Source organism: Manis javanica, chromosome 8 (genome assembly GCF_040802235.1).
Source record: "Manis javanica isolate MJ-LG chromosome 8, MJ_LKY, whole genome shotgun sequence".
Lineage (NCBI taxonomy): Eukaryota > Metazoa > Chordata > Mammalia > Pholidota > Manidae > Manis > Manis javanica.
Window position 1 is genome coordinate 13,770,140 of NC_133163.1, and position 12,300 is coordinate 13,782,439.

At 44.2% G+C, this 12,300-nt stretch overlaps 2 protein-coding genes across 11 annotated transcripts in view; one reads left to right on the top strand and one right to left on the bottom strand.

The window, feature by feature from the left end:
- Positions 1 to 9,800, bottom strand: part of TDP1 (tyrosyl-DNA phosphodiesterase 1) — an 88,747-nt gene extending 78,947 nt beyond the window's left edge. For 2 of the 4 annotated variants that reach the window (XM_073241988.1, XM_073241986.1), the window contains exons 1-4: positions 8,492 to 8,738; positions 4,975 to 5,548; positions 1,736 to 1,779; positions 511 to 566 (exon numbers count right to left, since the gene is read on the bottom strand). In XM_073241988.1, coding sequence (XP_073098089.1) covers positions 511 to 566; positions 1,736 to 1,779; positions 4,975 to 5,539 — 665 coding nt within the window. In that variant the 5' untranslated portion in view covers positions 5,540 to 5,548; positions 8,492 to 8,738. Of the gene's footprint in view, positions 1 to 510; positions 567 to 1,735; positions 1,780 to 4,974; positions 5,549 to 8,491; positions 8,739 to 9,714 lie in introns of those variants that run through there. The other 2 variants (XM_073241987.1, XM_073241989.1) reach the window with 2 other exon arrangements.
- A 133-nt stretch (positions 9,801 to 9,933) lies between these two features.
- The window catches only part of EFCAB11 (EF-hand calcium binding domain 11), a 126,453-nt gene continuing 124,086 nt past the window's right edge, over positions 9,934 to 12,300 (top strand). For 2 of the 7 annotated variants that reach the window (XM_073241992.1, XM_073241991.1), the window contains exons 1-2: positions 9,934 to 10,157; positions 10,712 to 10,807. In XM_073241992.1, the coding sequence (XP_073098093.1) occupies positions 10,083 to 10,157; positions 10,712 to 10,807 (171 nt within the window). In that variant the 5' untranslated portion in view covers positions 9,934 to 10,082. The remainder of the gene's footprint in view (positions 10,158 to 10,711; positions 10,808 to 12,300) is intronic. The other 5 variants (XM_073241995.1, XM_073241994.1, XM_073241990.1 and 2 more) reach the window with 4 other exon arrangements.

The following is a 12,300-nucleotide window of genomic DNA, read 5'->3' on the forward strand; positions in this document are numbered from 1 at the left end:
ATGCCATCCGTGGTCCGCACTGCCTAACACCTGGCTGAGCAACTGCAGAAGACACACCGAAAACCCATCACCTTCATAACCTGGATAAAGGGAGGCATTAGGGCGCCTTAACTCTGAAACTACAGGAGAATCACTTGTGAAACAAAGGGATTCTCAAGAATGAACAGCATGGATGGGCTAAGGGAAGCATGCCTTGCTCACAGGTTTAGAAAGCAGGGGGCAATGATTTTTTCCTTCACATGAACACTGGACATACAGTTTTTTGGATTGGAATTTTTTCCTTATTTGTTTCTGGACAGAGCAACACAAGGAAATGCTAAAATCTATATTTGTAATGTATATGATTAGGTTGAATGGATCAAAAAATGCTGTTTTCCCAATGTAACTTAATGTATGATTTCAATATTTTCAAAAGAAAGAAGATGGATTGTGGCTGCCTGAGAAACATACATCTTGTGTTTCAAAGCCCCATTACAATCACGATGCCATCTCTCATCGTGTGGAACTCACCTGAACTCCGGTGGATACTGTCTTATGAGCCAGTCCACGTCAAAGCAGTAGTTAAACTAGATGGGGGAACAAGAAAAGGAACTAAGTCGTGGGTAATTCAGCCAAGTGGTCCAAGAGAACTGTTCAGTTACTGAATTTAAGAAACACCACTAATGATGAACTATATATATTATTTATAAACTGGACAGTTACACTACAATTCTAATAAACCTACAATACATCCTTGTAGGGAATACTTGGTTCAAGGAATCTAAATCAATGGAATGCATGAGAAAACAGGTTCTAAGGAAATTACCTGCTTGCTTTGGCAGCATTTGTAAACAGAATTATTATAATTTCTAAGAGCTCTCTAATTTAAACAACTAATTAATTAAATATAATTTTTGTTACATCCCTCCTCCCCTTGGTATTGTAAGAAGGACTTTTAGAAAAGAACATTTCTTTTCAGCCTTACAAGCTAGCTTTACAAACAGATCTCTGACGAGATATTTGCTAGCTTTATAACAATTACATCTCGACTACAAGCTCTGTCCTGGACCCACCCAAGGGGACTCCTTCCCAGGCCTGGGTAATCCCTGGCCCTCCTCCTCGGCACAGTGATTCAGTCCAGCCAGGAGAACACACACAAATTCACCCCCGCCCCAGCTGGAGACCAAGGTTCCCGAGGCCACGCTGAAACCAAGTGCACGGAAAGCTTTGCCTTCTTCAGGGACATGATGGCTTTTTCAGACTATTGATTGTGAGCCTGGAGCAATAACGTCATTTATCAACACGGAGGGGCAGCTCTGCCAGGCAGGAGCACTCAGACACGCACAAGTATCCATAACTTTTCACTCATCTCTTTTTGGTAGGTATAGGAAATGTCTTATTTTTCTAACTCAAATCACACTTGACTTGGTCTTCCCCTCTGTACCCACACCTCCCTGGGGAGTTGCATCAGCATCCTGAAAGATTATCATGTGTCCCAAAAATTGCCAAAGGGACTTCTTGGCCAATCACTGTGATGCAACCCAGAGCCAGAACCTCCACCAGTAGTGACATCCACGCTCTATGCTGATATGGTGTGGACCCCACAACTGCATGGTACCAGCCTCCAGCTATGTTCCATCTCGGGGACCCTGCAAAGGAAAAAGGCACTGGTCCCCACCACTCATAATTTCTCATAGCGCTGTTTAATTATTCATTCCCTTTCACCCAGAGGAAAACTACTTAACCATAAACTCACCTGAGCTGAAGATACAAGTGTCCCAAAGAGAGGAGATAAAATATCTGAGAAGACAAAACATTTACATCTAATTCATATTTTGATAAAAACTGTCTAGTAATCACAACGGACTTTTTAGTCAGTGATGACCAAAATTTGAAAACAGTGAAAAGTGACTATAAAGCTAGACTTTAATGTTCCATGAAATTCAAGAGAAAATTTCTGAGCTATTTAAGAGCATGTTTTCCTCAACAAAATATAATGTAATACTAAAATCTACCCCATCAGCCCTGGATGACTTGGTCAATTTTAGAAACTGTTAATAAGGACAATGAAGATGCATATTCCTTCTTCTTTCTAGATCTCTCTAGTTTTTACCTTCTTCAAGTCCCTCTCTGGAAACCTCCCCAGCCTGAGCCTAGCAAGATGGTTCTCCTCTGGGGCCTCTGGTGAAGGAGAGAGCAGAGGCACCCACACCTCCAACCTGACGTTCCTAGCATTCCAGGTCTTCTCCGAGAAGTCCTCACCTCGCACCAACCCCAGCTTGACTTCAGACAGGCCAGAAAGCTCACGGCTCAGAAACCGCGGCCATGAGGAAGGACACGAGCCCCACCACCACGATGACAGCACCCACACTTGTCCAGGGCCTATTGGGCGCCAGGCACCATTCTTGGCACCTGCTGTGTGTGAACTCTTACTCCTCATGGCCATTCTGAGGTGGGTCTGTCATTCCTGTTTGTAGGTAAGTCTCTCCTTAGGAGGCTGCCCAGGGCCGCACAGCCAGGGAGGGGCAGAAGAGGGGTTTGAATCTGTGTGGTTTGCTCCAGCACTTCTGTGGTGACCCAACTGCCTCTGAGGATGAAGAGGCTCTTTCATTTACCTGGCCCACGGTTACCGAGCGCTTCCTGCCTTCCAGACATGGAGCAACATGGTGGGGAACAGAGCTTGAAGAACAAAGAAGGCCTCTTACAGAAGCTCCTGCTTTTATGAGAGAGTTGCACCATCAAGAGATGAATTAAGACATTCCTTGATGGCATCCTCCACCTTGCTCCTCTTTCTACCTTCCTGAATTTTACTCATCTCTCAAGGCCCGTCAGAAGTCGTTCCTCCATGAGATCTTCTAAGAAGTCTATGATATGCATACACTACGCCACATGTACCAGTCCATACATTAGAGTGGTATAGCCAACAGTTAACAGGATGGATTCTGGTGCCAGAATGCCTGGATTCGAGCCTCAGCTCTACCATTAACCATGTCTGTGACCTTGGACAGGTTAATCAACCTCTATAAATGGCAGATCTGTCACCTATCCAAGGAGGACACCTGCAACATTTACCTCTAAGGCTGTTGTAGGGATTAGAGGAGGTAATCTATGTGAAAGCTTCTATCATGTTACCTCTCACTCCTTAGTATCTTGGCACTAAAGGTCAGTCTTTCTCATTTTATTATATACAGAAAAACGTTGCAGTTCTCTGATTTCCTGTGACAATCTCTCTCAAAACAAAAAACAAGAGAACTCTTTTTTCTTCAAAGTACCTAGACAAGAGTCTCAAAAAGAAAAAAAAAACCTATAGAATCAAACTCCCTACAACATGGGATTAAATATGCCAACATTTATATTTAAAGGCATAATATTCAGTTACATAGTTCATATGTAATTTAAAAACTCTTGTCAGTGATCATAACCTTTCTTGAATGTGGGTCAGAGAGAAGGTAGTCAGAAATAAGGGCAATGTTTATTTTGTGTATCTGCCATGTTAACCTATTGTGCTGGTCACTTCATGTATTTTTTCCCTTTTCTGAATGCCCAGTTTAAAGGTGAGTAAACATATTCAAAGTACATTAGGTCTTTTGTTAACTACCCACACAGCAAGTGAGAGTTGAGGCCAGGACTCAAATCCTGTCTTGGACTCTTGTGCTCCTGCTGTTGCCCCTTAAACTGTCTCCTCTCTACTCTCAATCCTTCTGACAACAACTGCGTGGGTTTCCCACACCAACCAATTCTCTGATTCTCTGCTGATGCCACTATCATGTAATTTAACGCAATTCTGACACCATCCACTAGGAGTTGGCATCACATTCCACAGGTTAAAGGTTCAGTCCCACCAGACCGCCCCCACCACTGCGCATCTATAAATAGGCTATAAATCAGGAGCTCCCACAAAACCCCTTCATTTGCTAGAGTGCCTCACAGAATTCAGGAAATCACTTTACTTACTAGATTTCCAGATTGTGAGAGGACATAACTCAGGGACAGCCAGGTGGAAGAGATGCACAGTGCGAGGTATGGGAGGAACGGATGCAGAGCTCCCACGCCCTCCCCGGGTCCACCTCATGCACCTGCCTGTGTTCACCAGCCTGGAAGCTCTGTAAACACCTTCAGTTATGGTTTTCTAAAGAGGCTTTTTTACAGAGGCAGGGCTGACTAAATCACTGGCCATCAGCAATTAACTAACTCAACCTCCAGCCCCTCTCTCCTCTCTGCAGGTAGGGAGTGTGGCTAAAAGCACCAACTTTCATCGCATGGTTGCCCAGCAACCAGTCCCCTATTCTTAGAGGCTTTCCAAAAGTCACCTCATTAACAAACTCAGGTGTGGCTGAGACGGGCTTGTTATGAGTAACAAGAGATGCTCCTTTGACCTTTATTACTTTGGAGCTGTTTAGAAGCCCATCTTTTCGTTTAGAACTGAAACGTCTATTTGCGCACTGGCATTGTTTTTTGTTCTTTTTTTTTTTTGCTTCTTCACAAGGAGCCCAAACCAAGCAATAGTTCTCAAATTTGATCAGGCATCAGAATCCCCTGAAAGGCTTGTTTAAACACAGATGGCAGAGCCCAGAGTTTGAGTGAGTGAATCCTGGTGGAAGGGGAGGGGTTGGCAGGGAGCCAGAGAATTTGCATTTTTAATAAGTGTTAGGTGTGGCTGAAGCTGACGATGCTGCCTGCTGTCGAGTTATTTGATATTTTGTCAGTGAAGTGTTACTGGTCAAATTCAATCTAGAAGAGTTAAATCATTCTAATCATCATGCTAAGTGCTGCCCTCTTTGATCTACAGGGCTAAGAAACACCCTCTGACTTCCTAATTAAAGTTTGCCATCAAGCTAATGCACGTCAAAATGGTGTTTTGTTTTTTTTGTCCTGAGAGTAAGAGCACAAAGAACGGTTGTTGGCGATCATTTCATTCTAGGCTATCCTCCTGGCTTTCCGGAGGGGAACCCTCTCCAGTGCAGCTGGCACCCCCAACACCCAGTATCCACCTACCCTTGATGTGGAGGGCTCTGGAGTTGTATTTGGGCTTGATTCCCGAGACTCGAGTGAGGTAAAATTGGAAGGGGTTCCCTTTATCCAACATGTCCCAAATGTCCTGGCCCTCCCCTGAGGTCTCATACTGGTCTTCCTCCTCTTTGAGCCTGTGGGGGGTGGGAGGCCCATGATTTCCAGTTTTCTGGGCAGCACTGTGTTTGGGGAAAGAGACATCTTTCTCCTCTTTGACGACCACTTTCTGGGCCCGCTTCTGCTTCGTTTCCGGCTGCAGCTCGTCATCACTGCTGGAGAGACACCAGCCCGGGTCTTCTTGGGAACCACTCTTCTGCCTTTTGGGAGGTGAAACTTCTGAAACTGAATCTGTGTTGAATTTCACAGGTGATACTTTCCCTCTGCGGGCAGCTTTCCTAGCCTCGGAGCAGGTGTACCTCGGCTCAGGTGCTGCTCTCTGCCCAACGTCGGGGAGAAGAGAGGTAGATGGCTTGTCCAGTTTGGGCTTTTCCTCCTCACTTTCATCGCTACTGGATATTGTCCACTTCCCATAATCACCTTCCTGAGACATTGTGCTTTTCTGGAAATGAAAGTGAGAAATACCATTATTTTCCAGTTAACAGGCCACTGGAAAAATCACTCTTGCTCTCAAAGTCCCTATCATGAGCTCCCGCAACTCAGCACACCTTACTCTAGATGCTGAGCCACGTAACTAATGTCAGCTATTCTGCAGATGTTCAGAGGCACATCCCAGCATCTGATACAGGAGTCTGGCAAATAAAGTGACAGCAAAAACCCTGGTCCACTGTCTTCTCCTCTCCCTTTGTCTTTCAGTCTAGGCCTTATTCTTAGAGGTCCCCGAAAAGAGGGTTAGAGCCAAATTCCAAAACAAAATCCTAATGCTTCCACAGGTACTTGGGGTTGAGGCCAATTTAAGGAATTTCAAGAGTAATTCTGACTATGCTCAAAATTTAAAGATCAAATCAGAATTGCTACTCTACCCCTCACCTAAGCATGGGAACCCACAGAACTTGATCAGTTGAGTATATACATTATCTGGAAGTACTTCCATGATGACCCAACTAACTCAATAACTGTTTTATTGTCCTTATTCTAGATCTAACCACTAAAACCTTCAGAGAAAGAACTTGTACTAAAGCAAAACACCATTTTATAAACCACACAGTCTAATTTCCACTTTCTTGGTCTCAGACAGATGAAACAGGTACTTTTGGCTATTACCTATAAAATGTCATCAATTGGAGGGTAAAGGGTTAAGCAGATTTTCCAGATGACTGAAGAACAGTTCCTCACCTTGATCTTTAGAAAACATTTCCATATAAGATCAAGAAAATTATATAACTCAGGAGTCTGTGCTCAGATTGTTGATGTATCCATACTTTTGCTCTTTTAAAGGAACAGCAGAACATGAGTGGGGTATACCAAGTCAGACTGCATGCGGCACTCTACACACAGGACCCCCATTCCTTAAAAAATTTTAACTTAATTTAAAAAGAGACTTGATTCTATACTGGAAAATTCACAAATAAGTATACTTTGTTTTAAGCCAAAAGCTATCTTTAAGGTATCTATCACTTTTCACAATTTCTCACTTAACTTTTCAATTAATGACTACTCAAGTTAGATAAGGTTTCTCCTGTAAATTTCATAATTCATAATTACAAATTCACCCCACATTCTATTCTATCTGGAGACCAGGGTTCCCAAGACTAGAGTCTGATATTAATTAACATCCCATTGTGAAAGTACCTCCCTTTTCCATTCTAATCCAACACCTCTGTTTAAGTCAAGGAGACAGTTGCAATACTATAGAAATGTCTCCAATCTTGCTATTTGAACAAATTATATTTAGGCTCTTCAGCACCAATAACACTTTTGTTTACCACCAACAGGTATTTAGTGTATAGCTCCACTTTATTCACCACAAAATCAAGTTTACTTTTTAAAGATAGGGTTTGTGTAAAAGAGTGGACTGAAGTAAAAATACTAAGCAAATACTATGAGGTGTTAAGAGAGTAAAACAAAAACTGGGGAAGGAGCAGGCAAGCGATTGAAATTTGGCAAAGATTACATTAAGCTATACTGCCAAAGAAGATGAAAAGCTAAAGAAATTCTCCCACCAAATGCCAACGCAGAACATTAGAGCTTCTTCTAGGGATTGAAAAATATTTGTGGATGCAAACGGTACTCCTGAAAGCTGCTGGCTCTTCCTCTACCCCCACCACGCGGCCACAGCTGGGGCATTTGTTTTACACTTGCAGGGGCTGCGCCTGGTAGAGCCTGCAGACCATCAGGAGAGCATGGGAGTCAGGCTCCTCAATTGAGGCCTGTGTGGCCAGTAGTGGGTAAACATGGGCCCCAACTTCAAATCCAGTCCTACTAGGTGGTAAATGTGCACTTGGGCAGGTTGTTTAATGACTGAGACTCAAGTCCCTCCTCTGTAAAACAGGTATCATATCTACCTCCCAGAGTTCGTTCATGCAACAACTGTTTATAGGGCAGCTACTACGCGCCAAGCTCTAGAAATTAGCAGTTATAGATGCAGTTTCTGCCCTGAAATAGCTTATATTTCAGGGAGAAAGAAACAAACCAATATAAAAAAGTCAAGATATCTTTACAGACATGCATTCCATCCTAGAAGTTTAATAGAATAACAGGGATGCTCTTTGTTTGGAATACTCTCTGAATAACATTTAAATGAGCTCTGGAAGAAGAAAAGGAACCAGGAAAATAAAAGTGGTGGTGGTGGTGGTGTTTTGCAAGTAGAGGGAATCCAACCTGCAAAGGCCAGGAGCTGGCAGCAAGGCTGTGGTAACTCCCAGAGCAGAGACATAAGTACCTGGACAAGGAAGACAGGTGGTCCAGGATGAAAGAGGTGGGGAGTAGGAGGAATAATCGTGTTAAAGATACTGGGTTTTATTCGAAGAACGATAGGACCCCACTGAAGGCTTTAAAAAGCAGGGGAGTACCTTGGTCCGATTTACTTTTTAAAGCAGTATCACGTTCCCTGCAATTCTGTATGGAGAATGGTTCGGAGGGAGACAAAAGTCGAAATGAGGGGTCTCTGGCAGGAGCTCGGGGAGCTGATGAAGGCGATGGGGAGGGAGTGAAGTGGATTGACTCGGGGTACGTTGAGGAGGTATGGACGGCTAACTTTACTGTGCGCTTACCTCGCGCCAGGCACAATCTCAAGCGCTTTCCCGAGTATAAACTCATTTCACTATCGCAGTAAGCCTATCCTAATTATCACGACTGTTTTCATTTATGGGAAAACTGGGCACAGGAAAGTAAGCATCTGGCACAGGGTTAGCGCTCAACAGGCTCTAGGTATCACTAACTGCCGAGACCACCCACCGATTACGTGGAGAAGCCAGAAAAAGAACCTGGGCAGGGGGACCCCTCACATCCACTGTCCCGGCAGGACTCGGGGCTCTGCAGCGCCTGCTGCTCGCGCCTGGAGATACTGGTACTGGAGGCAGCCGAGGCCCAGAGAGGAACCTACCTAGCGTCTTTACAAGATGCTCCGCTTCCCTCGAGATCCGCCTCCAGCCCCGTCGGACACTCAAGAATTCTCCGGACTCGAGCGGCCCGCGCACCGCGACCAGGCCACAAGGAGCAGGCTCTTGGGCCCGCTCCCTCAGCCACTAAACACGCTGCCAGACCCCTGAGCCCGCAAAAGTTCAACTCTCCCCTGAAGTCCCGGAATCCCGCCGCTGCCTGGGACCCCGCCCCTCCGCAGCTGCCCGCGCCTGCGCGCAGTTCAAAAGCTCTGGGCTGCGGCGCCCAGCTCGTGGTCCCGCCCTTCCCCTTCCGGGACTTCCGCAGCTGGGTCCTAAAGACTGCCGGATGCTGAGGGACTGTCGGGGCCTCCCCCAGGGAACGCGGAGTGTGACCCTGAATCCTCCCAAACTCCGCTCACCTCCTGCCTACCTCTCCTAAAAGGAAGAGAAAAAGAAATGTTCCCTCGTTCTCCCTTAGTTAATTAGCAAAACATCTCCTTTACAGGGATTCTCATATACAGCTTCAGGCTCTCTGGGCTCATAGGAGTAATTAGCGTGTTAAAAAGACTGGGTTTTCTAACAAAGTGTTAAAGACGCTGGGTTTATTACTCCCTGGGCTCGAGGCTGGGAGTTTATTTTAAAGGCAGGAAAGGATCAGCTAAATTCGAGGCGGCTGAGGACTGAGCCAGTGTCCCGGGAGGGGCGCGCTCACCTAAAGCAAATTGTAAAACCTGCTGTAAAATAAAAGGTTAAGTGAGCTCCCATCGGACTCAATCCCGAATGCGTTTCTTCGTTGAAACAGCTGTGTGCCTGCGTGTGCTTTTTCAATCTTACTGATTGGCCAGAAGAGAGAGGTCTAAAATAAACTCTTGCAAAATCCTCCCCAAATTCCTTGTCTTTAATAAGGATGTTAGCTATGGAATTCGGGCTTAATGCTGTTTATACTATTTGTTTTCGGAGTTTCATTCAAACCAGGCTCCTCTTCCAAAATACTGAATGAAATAACTTTGTGTAATCGTCCAAAGGATCGGTTCATTTATTGAAAGTCTTTGTGACACTCAGTGCCAGGTGCTAGGGTTATCCGGAGGATGAAACAGACGTATAATGACTACCCCCAAAGACTTGCTCATCTGCACTGGAATCCTGGACTTGGCTCGTTTTGTTTGGTTCTTTTAATGCTTTCTTCACACAGAACCACAGATCAAAATTAAGAAAAGCAACTTACTGCAAGGTGTGGGAGAAGAAAATGAAAGGAATCCCGTGGTACACATTGAAACAGCTCCTAGGTGAGTTCTCAGTACCCAGCGGCGCTCAAGGAGTTAAGCGAACTAGGTGGGCGGAGTCCAGGCTGGGGGCGGGCCTGGGAGCCTCTCCGCCACAGGCTGTTCCAAGGAAACGTTCTTAGGCTTCTGGCTAATAGAACTGCGGGATCAACGCCAGTGGCTCCCAGGCCGCCCAATGGGAGAAGACATTGGAGGTGCCAGCCAAGCTCAGCCTTCTGAGCTGTGAGAGTGGCGGGAGGGCTGCGGCTGACTGGGCTCTGGTCGCCGAGGTCGTGCGTTCGTCTGTTCTGACTCGGTTGTGGCGGTCGCGATGTTTTTCTCCGAGGCCCTGGCCTGGCCGCGGACGTGGGAAGCCAGCCCGTCAGAACACAGGAAGTGGGTGGAAGTAGGTGTCCAGAGGCTGAGGCTGAGTGTCGGACTTCAACGTAACTCGGGCTCTCAGTTCCATCACCCTCCTGGGTCTCACTCGGCTTCGTTGCACAGACAAGGACTGGACTGTCCTTCCAAAGTGTCATGGTTAATGACTGAGCCTAGGGTTGCAAGGCTTCTGGCTCCCTGTCCAGTGTTCTGGCTACTTCCAAGTTCCTTCTCTTCATCTCCCCGCTACATAACCTCCAGTCTGTGCTTCCTCCCGCCTTGCAAAGCCAGCCCCTTTGCCTCACCTTCCTAACCTCGAACTGGATTTGGGGTGAAATGTATCCCAATGGTTTAAAAGAATTTGTGTCAGCTTGGTGATTAAGGCGTTTACGCCAGTCGGGGGTAAATTTTTAGCACATTAAGATTTCTTGAGAATTAAAATTGATAAAACAAAACTCCACTTCCGAGCCCTACTGCTCAGCTGAGTTTTAGATTTTGTCTAAATTTAATATAAACTAGAAATAAAAATAATAGAACAAAAGGCTTCTATCTTATTAACTAAAGCTATTTTATGTTCTTTAGGTATTTAATGCATGTGATGAAGATAACAAAGGCTATCTAAGCAGGGAGGACTTCAAAGTTGCTGTTGTCATGTTGTTTGGGTACAAGCCCTCCAAGGTAGGGCTTTCTTTATATACTTGATGAATTTTAAGGAAAGTGGAGAGCCCCGCTTAGGATTATATAAACTAAATTGCTGCCTTATAAGCACTATCAGAGATATCCAGTGCTAAATTTTTCTCTTTCTTCTTAACCCAGTTCAGGGATGAATTAGAGTCCATGAAGTCCATCTCACCACCAGACTGCTAATAATGAAAATCAATGCTAGCAAAGTGTCAAGAGGGAACGCTATGCCCTCCTTAGACCAAACAACTTGGCAGTCACTTGGCCCAGCTGTTCATCATGAGTGGCCTCTGTCAGATTGCAAGCCCAGGGAAGCCAAGAACCACTGGTCTCATTTCTGCAGGCTTTTTTAATGCTTTTACTAGGTTTTAATTTTAGAACACAAGTGAGATATTTAATGACAGAAACGGGTGTGCTAACATGAAAGTACACGCCATGATGATGGAATTACTGATAGTTTTATTTTTTTTCTTTGTACTCTTCTAAACACTAGATTTGTTATGAGGAAAAACATTTTTTTCAACTTTTTATTTTGAAATTTTATTTGAAAATTTTATTTGAAAATTTATTTTATTTTATTTGAAATAATTTCAAAATTACTGGTATAAACTGAATGTTTGTGTCCTCCCAAAGTTGGTATGTTAAAGCGTAATCCCTACTGTGATGGTATTTGGAGGTAGGATGTTTGGGACGAGATTAGATCATGGGAAAGGAAGAAACCCTGATGAATTAGGTTAGTGTCCTTATAAAAGAGACACAGTTTAAAAGGAGTTGTCCATGAACAGGAGGACACAGTTAAAAAGGCAGTTGTCCAAAAAAAAGAAAGTACACGCCATGAAATTTAACGGATTTTTACTTTTATTTTCATACCTAGTTGAGGTTTTGGATTTTATTTTTCAATCAACTGATTATTGACTGCAGACCACTGAACAGTCTCTGATACAGCAAATAACCTATATGCTTATCAACTACTTGTACAATGAACTTATATTAAATAAATAACAATGTATACCTTCTGTGAAAATTTAACAGATTTTTTACTTTTATACCTGGTTGAGGTTTGGGGCTTTCTTTTTGAATATTACTTTTGAGCAAATGAAATATTTACTGAATGCAAGGCATGAAGCAGTAAAATATTTCTATAATCGTTTATGCAGTTGTTTACACAGTGAAATGTATGTATTAAGTGTTCCTGTTTAATAAAAGGAATACTTGCTAGTTGGTGGAGATACAAAGATGAATAAAACATAGTCCCTACTTTGAAGCAGTTCACAATTTAGTGTAGAAAAATTTATAAAACTGATAAATACTAAGAACAGAACAGAAAGTGAAGGGGACCAGGAGGAGGGTCTTCTAATTCTCTTGGGAACTAGAATAGGAGTCTGGACCTCATTCAGACTAGACAAGATAGACTCTTCTGATTCCAAGTGTCTGGGTGGAGATGTGAGAGCTGGAGATGGATTTGGGACTCCTCAGTTTACACACAGGTA